Below are 26,279 nucleotides of genomic sequence, written 5' to 3'. Positions count from 1 at the left end.
CCAAGAGCCATAAACCATTCTCGAGAGTGCCGTAGGAACGGGCCAAAAACTTGGTGAGGACAGATTGTCCGTAGCACCATCAATTAACATTTCTGAGCGAGCCGGCGTGAAACTCGAGAGATGCGTTCGTGCCATTTATGGAAAGGAAGACCGTCAAAGGTAAACAGCTGTTTGGGGTCTTGATTGCCAAAAGGGCCTGGAACTTGGATCTGAGGAGGCATCGTGGGATGCTGGGCCTGAGGCTGTTGCTGGGCCTGTGGAGCAGTGTCCACTTCACTATCACTGCTATGGATGATAGGTTCAGTTGCTTCTGGTGCCTGAGGGGGGTTGGTCTGGTAGATGGGCAAAGGGCTCGAAGAAGACTGGGAGTCTGAGTCCGAAAAAGTAGTGACAGAGGAAACCTTAGAGAGAGATAAAGCAGGATGGCAGGAGGGGCTAAGGTTAACTGGGTCAAATAATTGCTAAGGGTATTTGATTGCGAGATGTTGGGATGACAGTATAAGCGGAGGCAGGAGGCGATGGTTTAGAACGGGGAGGAACCCAGGGAACAAATCCAGGGGGTCCTGAAGGTTGCTCTGGTAAGGGTTGAAAAGTGGGTTGCACCATAGGCTTAGCAAGGTTTAATGGGGAAGGTTGAAAAACTGACTGGGGTGATGACGAGCATGAGGTATGAGATCGCTTAGATTTAGCGGATCGTGCCTGGTGTGCAGTCAGAAGTCTCTGTTGATCCTGGAGTTCCTTAAACATAGCTGTTAGGAAAACTATGTGGAGCCATATAGTCAGCGATAAACAGGGGTCGTGAAGCAGTCGGGAACAAGGTTGGACTAGCCGGATAAGTTTGAGTTTGGGCTAGGCGGAGCTGTTCTTCCAGAAGACATTTTTCTTTTTCTCGGCCAGAGATGAGAAAAGAGGCCTGAGTAGAATCCTTCACCGTCATAGCTATAGACATAAGCTCCTGGTGGAGGGATTCAATCCGTGATTTCAAGTAACGGATGTCGCCTTCATTCTGTCGGAGAGCAAGAGTGTGATGTTCTTGGTATGAGAGAAGCTTGGTGAGGTACTGATTCTGAACCAGAGCATTCTCGGCCTGCCAATTGAGTTGGGCTTCGACAGGGGAATTTGAGGCCATCTGACCATTGTTATCAAGAACATTTGGGGGAATAACCTTCCATTTGTGACGGCGGCGGTCAGCATCCTCATAATCAACTGTAGGAGGGAAATTTCTGCTGATGCCTTCGGAACTGGTAGCCATGAAAACTGGAATGGGCTGCTGCTGCCATAGCATGGGCGGAGGTTCCGCTGGTGGAGATGGAGGAGCAGGTGGTAGATCTGGCTTACAGTAAGGAGTGGACGGTGGGGGAGTCACCGGAGAGCCAAGAGGCGAACAACATCCTACAGAACAGGGTTTGCTGTTGCCATACTCGACGATGAACTGGTATCGTCCACGATCTTCGCCAAGAGGGCCAACATTAGGGCAGCCTGCTTGATAACGGAGCCAGAGAGAGTCCGGGCCGCGCTTCTTCTTTTTGGGTTCAAGAGGCGGTGGCGGAGGTAAACCAGAATCAAGATCATCAACCTGATCAAAACAGTCATCCGAGGATGGAATCGGGAGAATCATACCCATATCAGTTGGTCGTGGGTAGGTGACCATGGTACGTCCGTCCTCGAGTGGTTTGTAGACGGGGTTTGTTGCTGTCAACGGAGGTGTTGCAGCAGGGATGTTGTGGGTAGATTCGTAAGCCGTGATCCAAGACTCTGGGATGAGCTTGATGAGGGTTTCTCTATCAATCTGTCGGGGGACATGAGTGATTGTTGGGATCCTATCTTCGCCGATCTGGACGAAGAGAGCCGCATCATTACTGGAGAATCCAGTGTTGAGATTCATAGCATGATTTTGCAACCTATAGCATATCTGATAATGAAGAGTGGCTGCAATTGCTGTTTCCTTCTGAGGAGCACCGGTGAGCTGTATCAAGAATTGCCAGGCATCCGTAAGATTTGGATCCTGAAGAGAAATATTGTAGTTGGGGTATACAGTATAAAAGACGGTGCCATCGTTCAGAGTGGTCTGAACATCCGTAATGGTGGCATGAGGGAAATTCCGGAATCGAGTGTCCAGAAAGTTGAGACGCATCGCCACGGGGAGACCTTTGCGACCATGGAATGTAGTAGCTATCTTAACTGCACCCAAATGAAGATGAGTATAGCCAAGATGGATCCACTGGCGGATTAAGTCCGGACTGATATTCACCGGAAAGTACTGTTCTTTGCCACTGGCGGTAACCTGGTTTTGGGAAAACGGGGGAGCTTGAACATACTCCTTAAGACCCTGAGTCTTCTTGGGAGCAATAATAGTTCTGAGCTTCCTGGTAACCGAAGATGACGTCTGTGGGAAGACATCATAGGGATTGAGGATCGGAAAATTCGTCGGATGGATCTGTTGCTCAGCCGGAGTGTAACTGAGTTCGTACAAGTAATCCACCTTAGAAGCATGGGATTGTTTAAGGGTAACCGGAGCCGGAAGAGTAGTCGGAGGTTGTAAAGCCATGAAAGTAGAGGGAAAGAGAACTACTGTTTGCTAGAGATGCACCTGGACCTTCTGTCTTAAATCTGGTAAGAGATGGTTAATTATAGCAGAGAAAGATAAATAATAGGCTTCTTAGACCCAGGTCGGAGGTAACCCGATTGTGCCGGGATTTTATAGCGGCCATGCCTGCATACCCACACCTACCTCAAGGGACGTTACCAACCTGAGATTGGGAAGACCAGTATTAATCATTCACACCTGTTTCTGATGCAGAGGATCCGTCTAGGACGGCAACTGCAGAGCATACTTAGGCAACAAAAGAGGAACCATAATAAACCAGAAGAAGAGACAGAAGATCAGGGAGCAGAGCTCCGACAAACAGGAGCCAAAAAGTTTACTCACAAAAGAGGAACCATAATAAACCAGAAGAAGATAAGCTGCTTAAATAGAGAACACAACAAACCCGCGTTAGATAACCGCGGTTAAACAAGGTACAAAAGTCTTCAACTAACCTAACCATAGTTGGTACAAAGTCTTTAACTTACCTAACCATAGTTGGTACAAAAGTCTTCACCTAACTATGGTTGGTACAAAAGTCTTCACCTAACTATAGTTGGCGGACAAAGACACCGACTGATATGGAGTGCTGTCGGTACAAGTAGAGGATACCCAATACAGACTCAATACATGCAGACATACATACTCGATATACAGACATACATACTCGATACTCGATACACAGACATACAATACACAGACATACATTCAAAAAAATCTAATCTGTATCAAAGTCGGTATCGCTGGTGTAGGGAATGAAGAGGTCTAGGGCATGATCGACCTCGAACTCCATGTGCTCGCTCAGGATGCGATGAATGAAGGAATGTTGCAAGACGTTGACTTCCCAAGCCGTGTTGGTACTTTGCAGAAGACAAGAGGGCAAGGTGGCTGGATCAACATGGTTATGGGTGCACATGGTTGTCATGAAAGAGAACCATCGAGCCTTATGCTCATCTGACTGATCACGATGGATGAAGAGATCGTGGGAGCTGGATTCGTGGAAGGTGAAGGTAGGGTCATAAGCAATGAGGTTATGATCCAAAATGGGGGGAGTAACCAGATGATGATGAATGAAATCAGGTGGCCGATGGAAGATGTAAGTAACAAAAGGAAGTTCATCAAGGGCTGAAAGGATATTGAGCCAAGTTGGAATAGGAGCAAAAAGACGGAGAAAACGGGCTAGGCACTGGGGTCTTTGAAGACGAAAATAGGCTGAGCCTGTTGGGTTGGAGAAGATGGTGGAAACGGTGCTGAGATAATGCCAGAGGGTATGGCGGTTGAAGGTGAGAGCCACCTTATGGACTGCAAGAAGATGCCAGAAGAAGACCACACATTCGCTATCAAACAGAGCTGGATTAATGGCAAATGGGGTAAGGAATGGATAGTCTGGGTGACAAACAACCCAGTCGAACTGAAGTCCACTGGTGTGAACAATGGAGAGGAGGATAGATTGGTATGTAGAAATACTATAAGCTTTCAAAGTACGAAGAGAGAGATTGCTGAAAAGAGAGGCTGGAAGCAGGGGTAGAAGCTGAAGCAAAGGATCAGGTGGTGGAAGTGCAGATGAGGAAGAGGAAGCACCTGGAGTTAGGGGCATGCAAAGGACAGGGATGGAAGAAGATAATGGTAATTTCTTCTTAGTGCGAGAGAGGAAGTCTGCAAGCACATTGTCTTTGCCTTTGATATGGTGAACCTTGAATGACCATTGGGAAAACCACCGAGCCCATCGAAGGAGCCGAGATTCGTGAAGTCGCATTGAATCGTAACATCTTTGGGAAAGTCACATGTCCATTTCTATCGTGAAGGAATGTCCGATGAGGAAGAACTCGAACTTCTCAATACCGCGACGAACTCGCAAGAATTTCCTTGAATGTGGAGTGATAATGCTTTTCAGAGAGTTTGAATTCGCCACTACGATATCCACAGATACGTCGTGTCTTGTCTGGGAGTTCTTCGAGGAGAACAGCACCCCATTGTGTATCACTAGCATCTGTCTGGAGGATGCGGAGACCTGTAGAAGGAATCTGCAGAGTGGGAAGATCTTGAGCCAGAGCTTTCAAATCTCTGACTGCCGTAGTATGAATAGTGGACCATGGTGGTGCATCTTTCTTCAAAAGGCGGTGAAGATGACTAGTCATACGGATCTGATGAGGAAGGAATTCGGCCATATAGTTGATGATGCCGAGGAATTGTTGTACTTCCTGACGGGTAAGGGGACCGTCCGAGAAATCTAGCAGGGAGTGACCAATGTGGGGTTGGAGCTGGAATTGTCCATTGGAGATGGTGACACCCAGAAAGTCAATTGTGCTGACTGCTACGACCATCTTTGTTGGAGAAAGCATGATACCTTGGGTCACAGTAATGTCCAAGAATTGTTGAAGGAGGAGGGCATGTTCGTCCTCTGTGGTAGAAAACAGGAGGATGTCGTCAATGTAGATGAGAGCATGTTCTTGAATGGGAGCATAGATTTGTAACATGGCCTGCTGAAACAATGATGGAGCCACTTTCAGTCCAAAGGGGAGAACAGTCCATTGGTAATGACCTCCAGGAAAACAGAAACCTGTCTTGGGCCGATCTTCTGGATGGATACCTAGCTGCCAGAATCCTGCCTTGAGATCAAACTTGCTAAAAAACTTGGCCTTAGATAGCTGAAGGAGAAGAGCTGGCCTGGTTGGTAATGGAAACTTGTCATCAAGCAGAAACGCATTGAGAGGCTGATAATTGATCACAAGTCGGAGCTTGCCGCGTCGTTGTTCTGCTCTTTTATTGACATAGAAAGCTTCGCAGGCCCAAGGGGAAGATGTCTTCTCGATGAGACCCTGGGCTTCCAAGAGGGCGATCTCTTGACGGGCACTGGTGAGATGTTCAGGGTTCATGCCTGAATGGCTGGCCTTGGTAGGATTGATATCCTCATTCTTCTTGAAAGGAAGACGGATGAAGAACTTAGCATTTTGCCAGAGGGGGCTGGAACACTTTGTGAGGAAATCATTATGATTGTCTGCACTGCAACGGAGGATTAATTGGTCCTTGATACCTGCAATAGGAGCCATTAGTAATAATTTGGGAATAGTGGTCCAGGGGATAAAATGCTTCTTATAGCTGAGGCCATGGATACTCCATCGAAGGTGGGGTAACTGGCATAAGACGTCAAAGCCAATAAGGGCATCACGACCAGGGAGGGAGGAACCTAACACTGTGTGGGTGATGGTAAGAGAGGGAAATAATCTCAGCTTAATGGGATGTCTGGAAATGAGGTCAACCGAGAAGGTTTGACCATCGGCTGCAGTAAAAAACTGGCGATGAGGCTTCCAATAGTCTGAAGGAAGAACATGGGGGGCTAGGATGGTTGTAGAACATCCAGTATCAAAATAGCCAATAACCTTGATAGGACGATCCCATGTTGTAGGGAGAATGGAAAGAGGAGCCTGTGGTAAAGGGGTTTTGGTGATAGCCAAAGCTGGTGACTTAGGAGGGTTAGAAGATGACAAGGATGAAGTAATCGGGTAGATGGGGTCAAATCCATCGGACTCGGGTGAAGAAGTGTCTGGATCTTCGTTCCAATTTTCAAGAACGAACAGTAGATCTGGCGTAAAATCGTCGTCCACAGAGTAGAGAGATTCAACGTCTGCATCAGGATCATCCGTGATGGAAAAAGGGGCAAGCATATGCATGAGCTTGGCTTGCTTAGCCTTGTCAGGGCAGTTCCGAGCAAAATGTCCAATCTTGCCGCAGGCATAGCACTTAGTGGAAGTCTTTTGCCTGAACTTCTTGCGTTTGAAGAATTTGTAAGGCCGCTGCTGCTGTGGTTTCCGTTTGAACCGATGAGGCCGGTCATGTCTAGAACGGAATTTGCCGGGATGGACTTTGGAGAAATGGGACTTCTTCTTGGAAGGACATGAGCAGTCCTTATCTTTACATTTGATCTTGAGATAGGAGGTGTCACACGCATCTGTGAGCTTATGGGTAGTCTTCTCCCATTGCTTGAAGAAGAGCTGTTGGTCACAAAGCTTTTGCAGGGCACTGAGGATTTCTTGGTAAAGACGTCCAATAGGGGCTTGATCAATTCGAAGGCCAAATTGCTGCAAAGATTTTATAGCTTCCTTCCCCAGAGGTTCAGGGAAAGAGTTGAGGAAGACCTGTTTCATATTAGGATCATCCAGTCCTCCTAGGATGTAGAAACGATCCAGCATGCGGGTGTAGTGCCTAGCGAGATCAGCCTTTTGGAAAGAGCAGCATTTCATCTGGAAGTATTCTTCACGAGCTTTGATGCGATTGTTCTCAATGGGGCCAATCATTTCATTGTATAATTGGGCGATGAAAACATCGATGGGGATCTGAGTCCATTGAAGCTGTCGATAACCACCAAGAGCCATAAACCATTCTCTGAGAGTGCCATGGGAACGGGCCAAAAACTTGGTGAGGACAGTATTGTCAGTAGCACCATCAATTAACATTTCTGCAGTGAGCCAGGCATGAAACTCAGAGATGCGTTCAGGCCATTTATGGAAAGGAAGACCGTCAAAGGTAAACAGCTGTTTGGGGTCTTGATTGCCAAAAGGGCCTGGAACTTGGATCTGGGGAGGCATCGTGGGATGCTGGGCCTGAGGCTGTTGTTGGGTCTGTGGAGCAGTGTCCACTTCACTATCACTGCTATGGATGATAGGTTCAGTTGCTTCTGGTGCCTGAGGGGGGTTGGTCTGGTAGATGGGCAAAGGGCTCGAAGAAGACTGGGAGTCTGAGTCCGAAAAAGTAGTGACAGAGGAAACCTTAGAGAGAGATAAAGCAGGGATGGCAGGAGGGGCTAAGGTTAACTGGGTCAAATAATTGCTAAGGGTATTTGGATTGGCAGATGCTGGGATGACAGTATAAGCGGAGGCAGGAGGCGATGGTTTAGAACGGGGAGGAACCCAGGGAACAAATCCAGGGGGTCCTGAAGGTTGCTCTGGTAAGGGTTGAAAAGTGGGTTGCACCATAGGCTTAGCAAGGTTTAATGGGGAAGGTTGAAAAACTGACTGGGGTGATGACGAGCATGAGGCATGAGATCGCTTAGATTTAGCGGATCGTGCCTGGTGTGCAGTCAGAAGTCTCTGTTGATCCTGGAGTTCCTTAAACATAGCTGTAGGAAAACTATGTGGAGCCATATAGTCATGATAAACAGGGGTCATGACAGAGTCAGGGAACAAGGTTGGACTAGCCGGATAAGTTTGAGTTTGGGCTAGGCGGAGCTGTTCTTCCAGAAGACGTTTTTCTTTTTCTCGGCCAGAGATGAGAAAAGAGGCCTGAGTAGAATCCTTCACCGTCATAGCTATAGACATAAGCTCCTGGTGGAGGGATTCAATCCGTGATTTCAAGTAACGGATGTCGCCTTCATTCTGTCGGAGAGCAAGAGTGTGATGTTCTTGGTATGAGAGAAGCTTGGTGAGGTACTGATTCTGAACCAGAGCATTCTCGGCCTGCCAATTGAGTTGGGCTTCGACAGGGGAATTTGAGGCCATCTGACCATTGTTATCAAGAACATTTGGGGGAATAACCTTCCATTTGTGACGGCGGCGGTCAGCATCCTCATAATCAACTGTAGGAGGGAAATTTCTGCTGATGCCTTCGGAACTGGTAGCCATGAAAACTGGAATGGGCTGCTGCTGCCATAGCATGGGCGGAGGTTCCGCTGGTGGAGATGGAGGAGCAGGTGGTAGATCTGGCTTACAGTAAGGAGTGGACGGTGGAGGAGTCACCGGAGAGTCAAGAGGCGAACAACATCCTACAGAACAGGGTTTGCTGTTGCCATATTCGACGATGAACTGGTATCGTCCACGATCTTCGCCAAGAGGGCCAACATTAGGGCAGCCTACTTGATAACGGAGCTTCTGTTAACAACATAAGTTTCCAAATTCTCTCTTATTTGTTTAACCAATGTCCTTGGTCATTCCTTCTAGTGCTTTTGAGTTGCACCAAAATATCTCTTTCAGCTGGTGCAGGCACCATGAAGTGTCTTGGCTGATTTGTAAACACCCTCTCTCCCCGTCCAAAAAAATTTAAGAACTATTCTTGGCTAGTTGTATGACCTAACCTTCTCTGTGAATATTATGCACTGTACCAACTCGTGCTAGCCCCCAAGGTCTCTATGTTGCATGTTTTTAATGTTATTATTCCTATTCTTGTAACTCATCCATCTCGTGTTGCCCTCTTACTATTGTTGACATAACTGTTTTTTCTATTGCACATGGGTTTTTTTTGGGCTGCCTGACACTTCATCATGAATCATGGTCTTGTATCTAGTATTCTTAATGATTGTTGATTGCAAATTTGGAATTCTTTCCTATTTTCCTTGCGTAAATTGCTGGTTATAGTAGTGGTATTATGCCCTAGTGCACTATTCCTGGAGAAAAGCAACATTTATGATCCCTCTTCAGACATGTCTATCATTACTACATTCTGCAATGTTTGAGCAGGGTTTTATAAAATGAACTATATTAGATATTAATTAGGTTGATCTCTGTCCTAGGCTGAGAGCACTATGCACAAGTATTATGGTCTATCTGGTATTTTGCTTCTTTTTTACTTGTTTCATTTTTGGTCAACAAAAGGTAAACCTGTTAATCCATTTTAATTTACAGACGTATAATTGCTCATTGGCTCTCCTCTTGCAGGTGGTAGCAGCTGTTGGATTCAAGGGTAAAAGGCTTGAAATTCCAAGCAATGTAAATCCTCAAGTCACTGCCTTAATTGAGGCTTGCTGGGCTGAGTGAGTGAAGTGGTCAATTTCTTGGTCAAATTACATCCTCTGCTTTTTCCCTCCTTGATTTTTTGTTCTCACAGTGAAAATGTATTAAACTGCAGTGAGCCATGGAAGCGTCCTTCCTTTTATGGTATTATGGAATCTCTGAGGCCATTGGTCAAACCTCCAATGCCTCCTCCGGTCCGTGCAGACGTGTCACCACTTACCTGAAGGGGTGGTGTACCTGCGAGTAGAATCCGTGAATGTGCATCTGGTATCTTATTGATGATCCAGCGGGTTGCAGGAGTACATGTTGCCTGAATTCCTTCGGGTAAGCCAATCTGAGGAATCATTTTATAGGGAACAATTTGAGATTCCATGCGTTCCTTTGCTTATTTGATTTCATGTTCCATGTGCAAGAATTCCTGACCTATCCAATTTATGCACCCCACCTAGATGTTCTATGGCCAAACATCAACTGTGTATGTGATGCTATACTTCCAAAATAAAGGAAGTAAAGACTTTGGTTGTGTAAAAAACTGGGTTGATGTCTAGATCGAGTTGAGCAGGTTGGCTTATACAAATAAGGGCTGGCCTAACAAGGAGCAATTTGTGATGTTATTGTTTTTCAGAGTCCTGAGTCCTGAGTCTTGAATTCCTACTCGATGTGCTGCTGGGCGATTGATTAATGCTGTCCTCGCTGCAAATTTGAAGAGGGTACATGGGATTTTTAACACAACTGAACACAGCCATTTCATCTGACGGATCATTGATTATTGATTCCAACATCCATCCCTCCTTTGGTGGCATCACAAATGTGTTGATCTCCCAGGTCTGTTCAGTCATTGCCATCACACAAACAGGGGGAAAAAAAAAAGGGTATAATTTCTGTACACAATTTTGTATGTATTCTTTTTGTATATTTAAATAGAAAATTATTTGTGGTTGGCCTGTTTTTTATGTTCAAAGCCTCCCTCACACTGTTGAAAGTTTGGTTTACTTTTGCACGGGTACAGTGAATCCATTCCAAGGCATTCCAAGGTAAGCAACAAGTAATTAATAGAGTGACTGTATGGAAAAATAATCTAAGTGTTCTATTCCTGCAGTACTCTTTAGATGCACAAATATCTGTCATGTGGGGTTGGTAGAAATCCCACATTCCCTTTTCACATGTCAAGTTTTTGTCAAAATGGAGTTAGGCAAACTAGCAAAATTAAACTTTGAAAATCCATCAAAGAAAATAATAACTTTTCTGGAAAAGAAACAGACAGCTGAAATCAAGGTTTGAAATTTTGCATTGCATGCCCTTCGTGGAAATTGAAATATGTCGTGAATTTTTTATTTTTTTATAAATTCGAGTTGATAAGATTCAAAATAATTTGGCAAAAGCCCAGCACAATGGCTAAAGTAAAAGGGAGTAAGTCAATAGGTGGTATTTTTTTTTCGCCCCTTCGTACCACTAACCCTGACCTTACTACTACTAGCTTTCATTGCTAATAATGACACAAGAAGAAATATACAAAAAAGGGAGGCTTTCAGATTATGTATGTGTGAAATTCCAAAATAGTTTGGGTTCCCATGGAAAGAAGGGGGGCTTATGGGTTTTAGCCCAATAACGTGTGAAAATCTTAACTTGTATTGCAATGGATGATACAATTGGACTCCTCATCTCTGATTGCAACTCTGTTTTGTTCTGGTTAATATGTAGCTATGCCCCCCCCCCCCCCCCCAAGCCTATGGACCGCCTAAACTTCTGGAAAAGGCTGCTGAATTTTCTTACGACTTTGGATCATCCCTTCTTCATCATTGGAGACTTTAACGAAATCCTCCATGCCTTTGACAAGTTGGGAGGATCCCAATTTCACCTCTCTAATTCTGGTTTGGCTCTCTAAGATGTCATTAATGAGCTATTAATTTTGCTTGGATCAAAATTCACCTGGTCCAACAGACAAAAACCCCCAAAACTAATCAAAGAATGTTTAGATAGAGCCTTTGCCAACAGCACATGGTTTGATCAGTTTCCTTTGACCTCACTCTCTAAACTGTCCCCTCTCGGATCTGATCATAATCCCATTCTTCTCTCAACTTCTGCCAATCACTCATCTTATAAAAAACGTTTTCATTTTCATCAAGCTTGGGTGCAGCACCTGAATTTTCCCCTTTCTGTCGATCCACCTGGAATTCGTTCCCCAATGACGACCTTTGTTGCTAACTCTCATCTCTCTCCAATTCTTTGAAAAAATGAAACAAGGTCGTCTTTGGACATGTGTCCAATCTAAAAAATCTGCTGTTTTCTTCTTACCTCTCTACATTTAATGGGAATTCTTCTTATTCTGACCTTCTAAAAGTTATAAATAGAAAGGTGGGTTGGATCTTCGATGCTGAGGAAACCTTCTGGCTACAGAAATCTAGACATTTTTACATCAGGGATGGCGTTCGTAACACCAAATATTATCATTCTATCACCAAGACCAATTTAAGGAAAATGAGGATTGATTTCATTTGTAATGAGAATGGGATTAGGATTGATGACTCTAAAGCTATTGCTAATGTTTTTGCCAACTTTCTCAAAGAATTATTCACCTCAACCAATCCTTTAGATGCTAGTTTTGTTAAATGCCTTTTCCCCTCTGTTTTCCCCGGTGGGAAGTTGGATTCTCTTGTCTCTCTTCCTACATTGGAGGAAGTTAAAAATGTTGTGTTTTCCATTGGGCCTTTAAAAGCACCTGGAATTGATGGGTTTAATGCCGGTTTTTTTCAAAAATTTTGGGATTTAGTTCAAGATGATTAACTAAATTTAGCCTTAGATTTTTTTAAGTTTGGTCTTATTCCTCCTGGACTTAATGATACTCTAATCTGTTTGATTCCGAAAATGGAAAATGCTGCGTCTATTGGGAACTTTAATCCCATTAGTTTATGTAATGTAACCTATACGATTATTGCAAAAATTATGGCCACTAGACTCAAAGATACTCTCCAATCTTTTATTTCCCCGTTTCAAACAACCTTTATCCCTGGATGACAAATCAATGATAACATCATTATAGCCCAGGAAATCTTTCACTACCTTAATCATACTCGTGGTAAGCAGGGATTTGTTGCCATCAAAATTGATATGTATAAAGCCTATGATAGGATAGAATGGGGCCTTATCATTTCTATTTTTAATTTCTTAGGATTTGGTGAAAAATGGGCTAAATTAATTTTTGCTTTAATTTCTTCGACCTCCTTTTCCATAAAGGTGGATGGTAGCCCTTTTGAGAACTTCCAGGCCCCCAGAGGTATTCGACAAGGATGTCCTTTGAGCCCCTATCTGTTCTTAGTGGCCATGGAAGTCCTTTCTCGACTTCTGTCTGCTTACCGTGACTTGGATATGTTTCATGGGATTAAGATCTCCAGGACTGCGCTTGAAATCTCCCATCTTCTCTTTGCTGATGATGTATTCATCTTTTGTCGGGCAACCCCCAATGACCTCTTAACCATTAAAGCTATCCTAGATCTATTCTCTGACCTCCTATCTGGACAAGAAATAAATCTGTCCAAAAGTATTATTCATTTTAGCAAAAATGTGCCTCATGACATTAGACAATCCCTCTGTTCCCTCATTGGCATTAGGGAAATGGCTAAGGACTCCATTTATTTGGGCACTAATTTGTTTCATGGCAGGTCCAAAGATAAGGAATTTGAGGGGGTGATTGCTAGAATGCAAAGGAAGCTGGTATCCTGGAAAATTAATCATTTATCTTATGCCAGTCGCAGCGTGCTTATTAAATCTGTGCTTGCCTCAACCCCGGTATATCTCATGAATTGCTTCAACTTCCTACTTAAAACCTGTCGTAAAATTGATTCTTTATGTCTTAACTTTTGGCTGGGAAATTGTAGCATGAACAAGAAGAAAACTTCTCCCAAGTCCTACAGGGGATTGGGGTTCCGTAAGGCTAAAATTCATAACAATGCTCTTCTCCTGAAGCTCAGCTGGAGATTACTGAACCATGCTCTTTGTGGGCCAGAGTGCTCAAAGTCAAGTACTTCCCCAAACCTTCATTCTTCGACCCCTCCACCAGAACTAGGAAAGGCTCTTGGACTTAGAATAGCATCTCACATGTTATCCCTGATCTGGAGAAGCTGGTGATTAAAAAAATTGGTAATGGTAATACCACCTTCTTTTGCTTCGATAAATGGGTTCCAGCCTTGTCAGGTAATCTATCTACCTCAACCAACTTTCTAATAAAACCCTCTGACAAAACACAGGTTGTTAGTTCTTTTTTACAAGGAAATAATTGGAACTCTGAACTTCTTAATAACTGCATCCCTCCCATACTGTCTTCTCATATACAGTCTTTGAATGTCACTGATTCTGAGGATAAGTGGTGGTGCTTAAAAGCCAAAAATGGTACCTTCACCACTAAACTAGCTGCTCATGAAGTAACCTCGATTGCTAATAATTTTTCTGCTATTGAACTTGCTTGGTGGAAGTTCTTTTGGAAAATTCAGATTCACCCAAAATTTAAGTTCTTCTTCTGGCGTTTGCTAAATGCAGGAATTCCTACCAAGGCCACTATATCGAAATGGATCCAGATTGACTCCTCCTGTGTTCTTTGTGGACATGGTGTTGAATCCTCATGGCACATTTTCATATCTTGTGATTGGATTAAACACATCTGGGCCGCAGGACCTTTGGGGTTAAGAACTGAATCCTTGGCTTTTGATAGTCTTAAAGCTTTCTGTTTGTTTTTTTATTCTCTTCTCAGGTCGGATAAACATTTGGTCTCTTGGGTTTTTTGTGTGTTTTTCATAACTTGTTACTTTATCTGGACAACTAGAAACAGGGTGGTAATCGCTTCACAAAAGGCTGATCCATTGTGAGTGATTAATTGCACTCACAAATGGATCACTGATCAGAATTTGCTCCCTCCCTCGTTTTCGTCCCTGGATGTAATTGATAACAATGAAGCTATCTCGCTTAGTACTTCCTGTTTTAATTTATCCATGCTCAATTTTTCCTATTTTAATCTGTGCAGGACAATATATTACTAGACTAAATCTCGCAGGATGGTCCTATTTCTTTTTGATAGATGGCAGAATTCAGTTTTTTGATACAGGAACTTTTCATCACTCGAATGAGATAACAACTCTCCTTTTTGCGATCCGTAAAGGTCTCAACCATGCTGCCTGCATTGGGTTGAAGATTAAAGAAGTTTGGAGTGACAACAAGTTCATTACTGATACTCTTCCATCTCCAACCAAATGCTCATGGCCTTGGAATTTGTTTAAGGATTTTCTATATATATCTGACCAAACACAAGATGTGACTTTTATTAAGGATGGTAACCAGTTTTGTATAACTATAGCTATGAATATGGCTAGGAATGCCTGCCTCAACAATTCTGTACACCTCTAATATTTCTTTATATATTTTCCTTTATTTCCATCAAATAAAAAAAAAAGGGAGGCTTTGCACAGTTCTCTGACATTACCACATCATTCTTTCACATGAAACTTGGGTACTAGTATAGAAAAGAAAATAGCTCACAAGTAAGAATCCACCATAATTGGTCCTGCAAAGAATGAATTATTGTAAATCACCACATATACTGTCATAGTCATCTAAGGAAATTTTCACATCACCTACTTGTGCTGCAAAAGGTGAAACTATAGATACAAAATTTGCTAGTCAAGAAAAGGGAACGGATATGGTGCCTTGACCATACCATTTAGAGGACAAAACTTCACATAATACCATGTATGTAAGGATCCAGATCTTCTATGGTGCGCTGCCCGTAGCGGCCTGTGCAGTGTAGATTGGGTCGTAAGCGCAATGATTGCCTTACCCCCACTCGGGCAAGGCGTTTGGGCAGGGGTAAGGTGGTCATTGCACTTGCGGCTCAGTCTGCTCCGCTCAGGGCGCTACGGGCAGTGCGCTGTAGAGGATTTGAATGGTGTATGTAATACCTGTGACAAAAGAATCAAAGATACTACATTTAAGAGGCCTGTCCGAGAAAAAAAAAATCATTTGAACCAAAGGTTTAGCTCAATTGGATGGTTTTAGCTTTGATCTCACAACCAATAGAATCTCTTAGGCTTGCCAAAAGTGCATTATAAGTCTGAAAACCCACTATGAAGGGACCTGGCTCCTATGCATCTGGGCAGTCGGGCTGCATGTGCAGCGCCAGACTCAAGGCGCTACGTTTGCCCGCCTTACCCCTGCCCAAGCCCCTTGCCCGAGCAGGGGTAAGGCGGTCAAAGCGCAGCACCTTGAGTCTGGCGCTACACATGCAGCCCGATTGCCTGGATGCACAGAATCTTTTTCGACTATGAAGTTTCCGTACCTGATGAAGTAGTGGAAGGATATTTCCATCACTCTACTTGTTGCTCCGTACTACCTCTTCACTGCCCGGCTGACACTTAGGCTGGCAATAGACCGGTGCCTGAGCACATGCCGATAAGGCCTAGCTGCTCTCTGGACCCATAAGCTGGTAAATATTGTTAGGCCAACAGTGCAGGCCAGCAAGGACTAAAGTCCTTGGGCTTCCCTGACTAGATGAGCCGGTCAGACCAACAATCATGCCGGCAGCCCAAGGCACTCACAGGCTGCACCAACCGATAGGAACCGGCCAGTCGACAACCCAGATTTGAGTTGTGTAAGGGGAATTTTGGTCTAGTTTGACATAACATATTTTAACCAATTTCAGGTATTTTTAAGTCAAAAAACCCAATTATAAAACATTACTTGCTTGAGACCATTTCCCAAAAAGGGCTAAGTCAAGGGTATACCAATTAATCCAATTTAGGTTCTTTTGGGTTTGGGTGAGTCATTATTGTCCTAAATATGACAATCACCTTACAATGCTGAGGATTACAAGACAAAAAAAAAAAAAAAAAAAAAAACTATGTATACAATTGTAAGACATAAAGAGTCGTTTTGTTTGATGAAGTTTTGGAGAGCATCCATTAATTTGAAACTCTTGACCCAATGATATTGTAGATGATCTCTGGATTGGTTTTACTGATGGAAGTTTGATCATTTCCAGTTGAACTTCACCATCATCATGCCACAAATAGACTTACTGAAGTGTAGAACACTTAGAGCGAGCAATAAGGGGTGGACTTACACAAGACTCATGGTGACCTTGAAGTTGTTACTTCCTACCATAATGATGGGCTTACACAAGGGCTTTTTATAATTGTAGTTGATGCCGCTTGCTGACATAGCCAGTAAGGCCAAGATCATAATAGTGACTTGACCATCCAATAAGCCTTCACTACAACCCATCGTATGCAACTTACAAAACAAGTGATGTTAGATAATATAAATTTAAACAGACATTTCCTTTGCCCATGGTTTTTAAACATATCTGGTAAATCAAAACTGAACCAATTTGATATAGCAAACCGATAACAGTTTGATCAGAAGAAATCTAAATTAAGTGAAACCAAACCGGACCAAAAACCAAACGAAACCCTCCCTTATCGGGTCAGCTTCGGCTCTACTTTGTCATTTTTTGCCTCATTCTGGAGGTCTTACTCTATTAGTGAGATCTCACTCGGTTCTACAAGAGAAGCGCTTCTCAAGTGAATGACCATTTGTAGCAGCATGGATCCACTACTGATCCAACTTTTTCAATTAAACCTTATTGGGCCTTATTGGTTGAGAGCATGAGTTTTGATTATTCGATTCAATTATCCGACTCAATTATGTGCCTTAATTATATGCCTCATCTTTCGGGTTGGCTTCGGTTTTACCCATAATTAACCCATCGAAACCGGACCAAACCGACCATCTGATGCCCCCACGGGCCACGGCCCGAAAAAGATAGCGAAAATATAAAAAGGGGGGGGGGGGGGAGAAAGGGAGGAAGGAAAATCGTTTCGTTCGCCTGATACTCAGACGCAGCGCCGCTTGATTCTCTATCTTCCTTTCTCCTCTCAGATTCAAAGATGCATATATTGGAGCCAACGAGCTTCGTCCACACAGAAGCTCTCTCTCCTCTCCCCTTCTATGCTCCTTTCGAATCAAATGCCCAACCTCTGCTCTCCAAATTACGGAGATTAACCACTCTTCCGAGGAGCCATCGCTTTTGTATCGATAGCCATGTTTTTTTAACTCTTATGTAAATCAACTGTAATCTGATATTTCAGGCTTTTGGATTCCTGAAATACGTTCTCGATCTGCTCTAGATTAAAGAAAGTTTCAAATTTTTTTTTTTTTCTCTTTCTCTTTTTTATAAATCTGTGTACGTAAGGAAGGTTAGGATTAGGGTTTTTTTGTTTGAATTTTCTCTGGTCTTTCCTTGTTTGGCTTTTTTTTTTTTTTTTTTTGGAGATGGAAATGGAGAGTTCTCGTAGATCCATTGATAGGTCGAGAGAACCAGGTTTAAAGAAACCTAGGTTGTCTGAAGGGGCCGAACGAGATCGTGGTTTGAACGGTGTTGTCGATCGTGATAGATCGTTCCAGCAGAGAGTTTCTACCGTTGGAAGCGGCCCTGGAGCTGGGCCCTTACTTTCGAGGTTTAGAACGAACGAGAAGGACAAGAATGCGGAGAGAGATGAGCCTGTTCGAGGAGTTTATCAACAACGGCAGCATCAAGAACTTGTCAGTCAGTATAAGACAGCTATTGCAGAACTGACCTTCAATTCTAAGCCTATCATCACTAACCTGACTATTATCGCTGGGGAGAACGTCCATGCTGCCAAGGGAATCGCAGCCATTATCTGCGCGAATATTATCGAGGTGAACTGGTTTATGATGTTCTTGCTTACTGTCACGACTGTAGCTGTTTCTTTGTTGAATATGGAATTGTCTTCTGGTTCTGGTGCATGGGGACGTTTGAGTTGTAAAATAAAATGATGAAAGAAAAAACGAAAAAACCCTTTCCATACAGAATAGCTATCTGATCTGTGCCTTTTACTTAGCTTTGTGTTAGAAGAAGTAGTTTGTAACTAGAGTTCAAAGTAATGGATCAATGCAATTAAAACTAATTACAGTCGATTGGGAAAAGAATCAACTCAAGAACCTGTTAGTTATGACACTGGCATGTTAGTTTTTTTTTTTGGATTGCGTTTTCTATTATCTTGATTTTGCCAGGGTTTGGTCTACCTTAATTTGTAACTTTGTTGAGTACCCATCGCTGAACATGATGTGGTCTACAACAAGTCCCTGTTTCTGGTATGATGTGCTTTGCAATGCCTTAAGAATAGAACTTATTTAACTGAATGAGATATGAGATGGCTTTGCGGGAGTCTACATTCTGAAGTTGGGGCACGTGGAAGCTAACTCTTCATCTGGATGTCATGATTCCGTCAGCTTTAGTTCTTATGGTGGCTGAACCTTCTGGTTGTCTGCTTATTGCTGCCCTGGCACTGCGCTCCGTATAATAACTGGTGAATAAGGTTTTCTGTTCGGGTTGCTAAGAACGAATCTGATTAGACCCTCACTTATGTTTCCATTTGTAGTATGGAATTATGTTTGGGGTAATTGGACTGTGATTAATTGGTTGAGAGGTGTAACTTTGGGCATGTTATGGTCTTACCATCCTTGTGGCTTTGGTTTTGTTTTTAGGTTTCTTGGAAGGGAGAAGTCCCCTAAGAATTATGTGATTAGGTTGTGGACTACTTTCTTCCCCATTTGGCAATGAGAATAGACTAATAACTGATTATATCCAATGAGATGAGCTTAAAATTGGAATAAATCCTATATTTCTCCTTGTTGCCGAACTTCTTGCAGTAATGTTGTGGATGCATGTCTCTTACTCCATCAAAAATAAAATCTTTAATAATAGGCTCTCTAGACAAGTAATGCTTATACACATGTGATAAGGAGTGGATTACATACAGAGTTTTAGGTATCAGTATTGGATTGGCTGTATCGGCTAATATTGGGCAAAAGGTGGTCTTTTTTGAATTCTCGGCCAATTCTGACCGTTACTGCCGATATGTATTGGTATTGTGTTGGTATTGGCCGTGACCAATACCTGATCCGATATTGTGAACTAAAACCCTGATTACATAGTTATCATTGTCTGGCCAAATGTGTCTCAAGTGTCATACTTGGCTCAATGATTTTTTGATTGGCTTGTGCTAAAAGTCTGGTAGACTAAGGATGACTAAATGCTCTATTTTCGGTTTCTTAGATCAGTACTTTGTGATCCTGCCATAAAATCCATCATCATGAATATTTTGCCACATTAGTTGGTTTGAGGATTTTGCTGATCTTCCATGTTAGCTGATTATACGAATAATTTGCAGGTACCCAGTGAGCAAAAGCTACCATCTCTCTACCTTCTAGATAGTATTGTAAAGAACATTGGGAGAGATTACATCAAATACTTTGCTGCCAGACTACCTGAGGTTAGATTCTTCAGTCTGTTTGTCAATTATGATAGTTTGTTTAATAATTCCCTTAAGTGATTTGCAAGGTTAGATTCTTCAGTCTATTTGTCAGTTTTCATAGTTTGGTACTTTGGTGAATAATTCCTTAGAAGTGAAATGCAATTTTTTGTGTTTTCTGATGGAGTTATAAAATGATGGGAAAAGAAAGCATGCGCCGCCAACAAATTCCTTTATCCCTTGTACAGATTTCTTTATACCCTTCTCACATAATAAACAGTGGGGGCCCACACTGATGCACTCTCTCCTATTTTAACCATGTGGGCCTCATGTGGACTCCATATGGATAATACCATTTTCTAGCCCCTCATTGGTGTAGCATGCAAATTCCTTCTCACACTGCCCTTGTAGGAAACCCTCCCCCTAAAATGGTTTATGCTGGTCATTATTTTATGGGTATAATATTCTTACTAATAAAAGCAAAGAATTTAAATTTCCCATCTGCCTGATATATTAAAGTGTTAATTGAAGGCAGTTTTTATTCTAAACAACAACAACAACAACAACATCCAAGCCTTATCCAAACTTAATGGGATCGGCTACATGGATCCTATAAGAGAAAATAGGTAAAAAGAAGTAAAAAGAAGGGGGGAGGGGCAACAACATCAACGCAAATCTCTAGGGCATTGACCCTTCTTAACAGCCCAACATTCTGCGCTTGATGCAGGTGCGCTACCTTGGATCAACCCAAACTCAGTTGGGTATCTAGACGACGATGAACCGGGTTCAGTTTGAGATTTTGGATCTCCTAGGATTTTAGGAATTTATGTTATTTGGGGACATAATGTCATTTAGTTTATTTTATTCTCTTTATTTTAGAAGTTAGCTACTTAGGATATTTGGTTCCCAATTATTCTTAGTTTCCTTATTTGAATTAGTTTCCTAGTTGGAGAGTTGATCATTATTTTTAGGAGTCTTTTATTTCTCTTTATATATGATGTAATTCCCCATCGTTGGATACATTTGAAGAATGAATTGAGTTTAGCGCTCTCCCCCCCGCGTCTTCTTATGCAATTTATTCTCTCTTTACGCCATTCTTCTTCTTCTCTATCCCTTCCTTTCTGTTACTGTTCTGCTGTACGACCAGCAGCAGTGAGTTAAAAAAAAAACAAAAAAAAAAAAAGCCCTTCAGAATCCCACCGTTTTCTTTCCCCTTCCTGTGATCCAATCAAACCCTCCCCGCTGCCTTCTTTCCCCCTTCTGTGAATCGATCAAACATTCCTTCACCCCCCATCTCGGATTCGACCAAGTGAAAAAAAAGGAGCAGAGAGAGACGAGAGAGCAGAACATTCACAGGAGAAAGATCGAGGAAGGCGTACCTGATTTGGGATCCCCAATGCCATCTCCTTGTCGAAGTCGGAATCCTTGGTTTTCTGCTGAACTCTTGGATTTCCACCATTTGATTTGCAAGGTTCTCTGCTGATCTCCTGATTCGCGTCACTGGTTTTCCCACACTGCTACTCCAGAGGAAGTAAAGCCACCCTCCATTCTCCCCATATTCTCCTCTGGTAGCACGGTACCTTAAGTCTTTTTTCCCAGGATTGCCCTGCCCCTTTTATTCTTCTCTTAATTTGCTCCTTTGAACTTGTTCCAAGTTTATCCTTTCCCATACATAATACTCCTTTGTTGGTTATCATTGAAGTACCCATAATTACAATTCTGCCACTGTTGTCATAAACTTCATCTATTCACTGTTTTGCCATTAACTTTTACTTTGCATATTCTCTTATTTGTGTGGATCCATACCGATTCCGAATACAACCCTGGTCATGGATTCTTTTGTGTTCAAGTTCAGAGTTCGGTTGCCTAATGGAAAGCTTGCCATGTTGCTTATTGATGAACGACAAAGCAACAATTTTGTCTCACGATCTGGGGTAGAAATGTTATCCAAGAACGACCAGATCATTATTCACCCTGAGGATTATGTATTCGTTGAATTCTTTGTTTCTTATTATTGTGATGGAGCTCATTGTGAAGTGTTTGATTCTCCTTGGCATGTTATTAAATTGGATCGTGAATGGCTAGAAGAACGAAAAGGCATCATTGACGGAAACTTGTGCACTCTACATCCTTTTCACGTGGCCCATACATTCATTCTTAATGTGTTAGTTGATGATGTTTGTTCCAAGCCAAAAGAGGCAACACCAGTGATGCAGATTGCAGTCTCAACCAGAACAACAAATAGTGGCAACGAAAGATGAGAAGATCGTGGATCAAGTAATGACGGAATCCAGTGCAGTGAAAGCTACTCTCCATCATGAGTTCGTACTTCCCCATGATTTTCCAGACATTGATGCAACCCCAAAGCTTCATATTTTGGATTTTCTTCAAGTTGCAGACATGGAACCTATAGCCCTCGCTCGTGAGCTTCTATTTCTTTCATTCTACAAAACTCGAGGTCGAGTTTTCCTCAACACCGGGGGAATTGATGCAGGTGCACTACCTTGGATCAACCCAAACCCAGTTGGGTATCCAGACGAAGATGAACCAGGTCCAGTTTGAGATTATGGATCTCCTAGGATTTTAGGAATTTATGTTATTTTTGGGAAATAATGTCTTTTAGTTAATTTTATTCTCTTTTTTTTAGAAGTTAACTACGTAGGATATTTGGTTCCCAATTATTCTTAGTTTTCTAGTTGGAGAGTTGATCTTTATTTTTAGGAGTTTTTTATTTCTCTGTATATATTATGTAATTCCCCATCGTTGGAGACAGATTTGAAGAATGAATTGAGTTTATGGTTTGAGTAGCCTGAGGGCTCTGTGTGTGTGCACCCCCCCCCCCCCTTTATGCAATTTCTTCTCTCTTTACCCCTTACAACTCTGATTTCTCCCTAGTTCTCCTCTTCTCTTAATCGGCCCTCCACCAGCACTAGGTCTCGAAGAGGGGTGAATACAAACAACGGCAACACACAACAAAGACCAACTAAATGGGGTCGACCGCATGGATCTTTGATCTCCAATCAGCTCTATTTAAGGTCATACTCGGAGCAAGGCCTAAGCTAATCATGTCTTTCTTCCATAGTTGTCAAGGCGTCGCCTAGGCGTCCAGTCGCCTTGATTTGGACCCTCTCCAATGCCTTGGGTTGCCTAGATGCCGTGACAACTATGCTTTCTTCACCACTTCTCCTGAGGTTATCTTAGGCCTGCCACTAATTCTTTTAGTTCCCTCAATGAGGATCATGTCGCTCCTTCGGACAGGAGCCCTTGAAGGCCTCCATTGGAAATGGCGATACCATCTCAAACAATTCTCTCTAAGTTTAGCATGTATCGGGGCTACTCCCAACCCAGCTCTAATATGATCAGTCCTTACTTTATCCTTCCTAGTTTTTATTCTATACCATCACTATAATTTTTTGGAAGTGGTTTTCTAACTTTGTGCTGTTTCTTAATCATTTAAATTGCTTTTATATGGTGCGCCATTTACTGTCACAACTAATTGCCAATCATTTGATTATTTTCTAGGTGTTCTGCAAGGCCTATAGACAGGTTGACTCTTCAATTCATTCTGGTATGCGACATCTTTTTGGGACTTGGAAAGGTGTATTTCCCCCTGCCACTCTTCAGATGATAGAGAAAGAACTTAATTTCTCCCCTGCCACGAATGGTTCATCTTCTGGTACCCCAGTATCCAGGTCTGATTCACAATCACAACGCCCACCACATAGCATTCATGTGAATCCTAAGTATTTAGAAGCAAGGCAGCGCCTTCAACAGTCAAACAGGGTGAGCTGAGTAACTTTAGATGTGCAACCATTTTCCGAAGTATATATTCTCATGCTTGTCCTTTTCTGTTCTGATTGGTTTCTGTATATTATTTGCTGGAAGTCTGACTGCCATATCCAGGTTCATATACTTGCAGTTGGGCCTCAATTAAGTATTCCATTTGTGTCTCAGGATTAGCCTTATGGTATGACTGTTATTCAGCTGCATTATGCTCAGGTTTAGTGGGCCATGCAGTTGTATGAAGCATTCACTTATCTGTCTGGTCCCACACAGGTTGAAGTTATGCCTGGTTTAAGAAAAATGAAAGTACTTCTGTCTATAAAAGAAGGGCCATAATCCATTGCAAGTCATGATTTCTCAGGACTCCAAGAGAGCAGTAAGAGTGGACTGGAGATCGTCCTAACCTTTGACATTTTTTTGCACAAAATGGCTACTCGGACTCAAACCCATGTCCTCATGCTGGCAGCTAAAGCCTTTACCATCATAACTAGGAATGGCCCCTAAAAAGAAAGTGCTTCTATAAGCTGTCTAATTCAGCTTATAATGAGCTCCACTTAGTTTGAGAAGATCTGGTGATGCTTATTATAAATCTTTGGAATAATAGTAAACTTCCTGTTATTTTTTCTGCATTTTTTTCAAGGCTTTTGCATAGGCATTTGTTGTCAAGAACATGGTTGGTGTGTTATTTTGGATAATTAGGTCGAAGTGATGGCGTTTGGTGGTGGGACTCCTGCCCCTTCATAGTCTTTGGATGTGAGAGAAGACTAGTAGTTTATCAGAGCAGTACTTTTGGACCATTGGCTGTTAGATGAAAATCTGGTCCCGACCTCAAATTGTTATTTTGTCAATGAACGGTTTGGTTCCATTAATATCAGACTACTGGACTAGTGGACTGAGGTTCTTACTCTAATGGTTGTACATAAGTTCTTCTTTGTAAGTGGAACATTACAAGACAACATTCTTGCTTAGATTGTTGACCACTAAATCTATAGCATTTATCAGTAGGCTCTTTGGCACTTGATAAAAAGTATGCAAAATTTCATTATATTCAGCTGTTTTTTATGTTCTTATTGTTCAAACTGTTTGATCTGTTTCTTGGTTGCTCAGACTCTTGACAGCTGGTCTCAGTGCTAGAATGGTGCATGTAGTCCATTTGAAATCATAGTTCTTCCATTTAGAACATAGTTCTACTCATACCAGGTTGGATTCGAAGCTTCTTATGCTTGGGTGTCGGGTCCCATGGAATATGTTGAAATTTGACCATTTTTCAAGTAGTCCTTTGGCCCCCTTCCTCAGTTCCATTGCCATATCTAGTCGGTTCCTATCTTTGAACCGTACTATCCAAGAGCATGATGAATCATTACTGCCTCTCCCATAGAATTTCAGAATGCATTGACTTTTTTTTGTGTGTGTGGGGGGGGGGGGGTTAGACTTTAGAGAATGCATTTCCTGTTGGAATTAAGTATTCTCTCTCTCTCTCACACACACACACACACACACTCCTCTTTCTTAGGTTCTCTATGGGTGCTTGAATACCTGGTTACCTGATGTATCTTACGGCAACTGGAATGTCCCAGGTCCAAAATTCCTGGAATCAAATCAATAATTGTGCTGGCTTTGTACCTAAAGCGTGGGATCAAGTCCTGCCGTCATCCTTCTTTCCCTAAACTGCCAAAAAGAGAAGAAAGGGGCTGTCTGGGGTCAATGCATATATCCCAATAAATCAATGATTTAATATTGGGTTATTATGTAAAGATTCTGAGGTTATAGCAGGGGAGAGATTAACCACACAACATAGACTAATGGTCATAGATATATGTGTTTTAAAATGCTGAATCCTAAGAAATGTGAGATTATTTGCTCTAGGATAATATTGTGAAACTTTAAAGGAGAAAACTTTTAAGATATTTGTTCTTATTAAAAAAAAATAATTTTAAGATATTTGTTGACAAATTAGTCAAACTAGGAAGGTGGGATTTTGATAGACACACTAATATGACATGAAACGAGATGACTAATATTATATTATATATGTAACTAAAATAATTCTAGGCGAATCTAAAGCTAAAAGACATTCATCTAGGGAAATTTTGTGGTGGGATGATGGAGTTCAAGTAGCTATTAAGGCTAAGATATCTAATTTAGACCTTGGCAAAGGACTAAGGATGAGGAGGATTTAAAAAGGTATAGATTTGCTGGAAATGAAGCTAAGAAAATTGTAGGCAAAGCAAGGACTAAAAAAATATGAGGATCTTTATAACAATTGAAGCTCAAATGAAGGGAAAAGAGATGTCTATAAACTAGTTAAAATGAGGGAAAGGAAGAGTAGAGATTTCAACCATATTAGTTGCATTAAAAGTGAAGATGATAAAGTGTTAATAAGTGATGAGCATATTAAAGAGAGATGGAAAAACTATTTCTACAACTTCTAAACGATAACAATGCAAGTAATAGTTTTGTTGCAATAACCATCAAGAAACCACAAGTCTTAGATATATACAAAAAATTTCGGTGTCTGAAGTAAAGGAATCTTTAAAGAAGATGTCAATGGATAAGCAATAGGTCTAGATGGTATTCCGACAGAGGTGTAAAAGAGCTTAGGAATCTATTGAATAACTTGGCTAGCTAAAAGAGCATCCCAGTGCAGCTCCCACTACTGCAGGCAGTGCAGGGTCTGGGAGGGGCAAATATACGCAGCCTTAGCCCCGCTTCACGGAGAGGCTGTTTCCATGATTTGAACCGCCAACCTGAATAACTTGGCTAACGAAGTTGTTTAATAAGATTATGAGCACAGGAAAAACGCCAAAAGAATGAAGAAGCATTGTGGTTCTGATTTATAAAATTAAAATTGATCTTCAAATCTTTGATAAC

At 42.2% G+C, this 26,279-nt stretch overlaps 2 protein-coding genes across 4 annotated transcripts in view; both read left to right on the top strand.

Moving 5' to 3' along the window:
• Positions 1-9,847, top strand: part of LOC122649045 (serine/threonine-protein kinase CTR1-like) — a 59,737-nt gene extending 49,890 nt beyond the window's left edge. Inside the window, exons 14-15 of the mRNA XM_043842399.1 lie at positions 9,232-9,326; positions 9,422-9,847. Of these exons, the coding sequence (XP_043698334.1) occupies positions 9,232-9,326; positions 9,422-9,530 (204 nt within the window). The 3' untranslated portion in view covers positions 9,531-9,847. The remainder of the gene's footprint in view (positions 1-9,231; positions 9,327-9,421) is intronic.
• Positions 1,493-26,279, top strand: part of LOC122649044 (polyadenylation and cleavage factor homolog 4-like) — a 31,369-nt gene continuing 6,582 nt past the window's right edge. The window contains exons 1-5 of one of the 3 annotated variants that reach the window (XM_043842396.1): positions 1,493-1,504; positions 13,011-13,017; positions 17,194-18,030; positions 19,545-19,646; positions 23,148-23,408. In XM_043842396.1, coding sequence (XP_043698331.1) covers positions 17,623-18,030; positions 19,545-19,646; positions 23,148-23,408 — 771 coding nt within the window. In that variant the 5' untranslated portion in view covers positions 1,493-1,504; positions 13,011-13,017; positions 17,194-17,622. Of the gene's footprint in view, positions 1,505-13,010; positions 13,018-17,165; positions 18,031-19,544; positions 19,647-23,147; positions 23,409-26,279 lie in introns of those variants that run through there. The other 2 variants (XM_043842397.1, XM_043842395.1) reach the window with 2 other exon arrangements.

This window comes from Telopea speciosissima, chromosome 1 (assembly GCF_018873765.1).
Source record: "Telopea speciosissima isolate NSW1024214 ecotype Mountain lineage chromosome 1, Tspe_v1, whole genome shotgun sequence".
NCBI lineage: Eukaryota > Viridiplantae > Streptophyta > Magnoliopsida > Proteales > Proteaceae > Telopea > Telopea speciosissima.
This window is presented reverse-complemented; position numbering and strand designations above follow the sequence as displayed.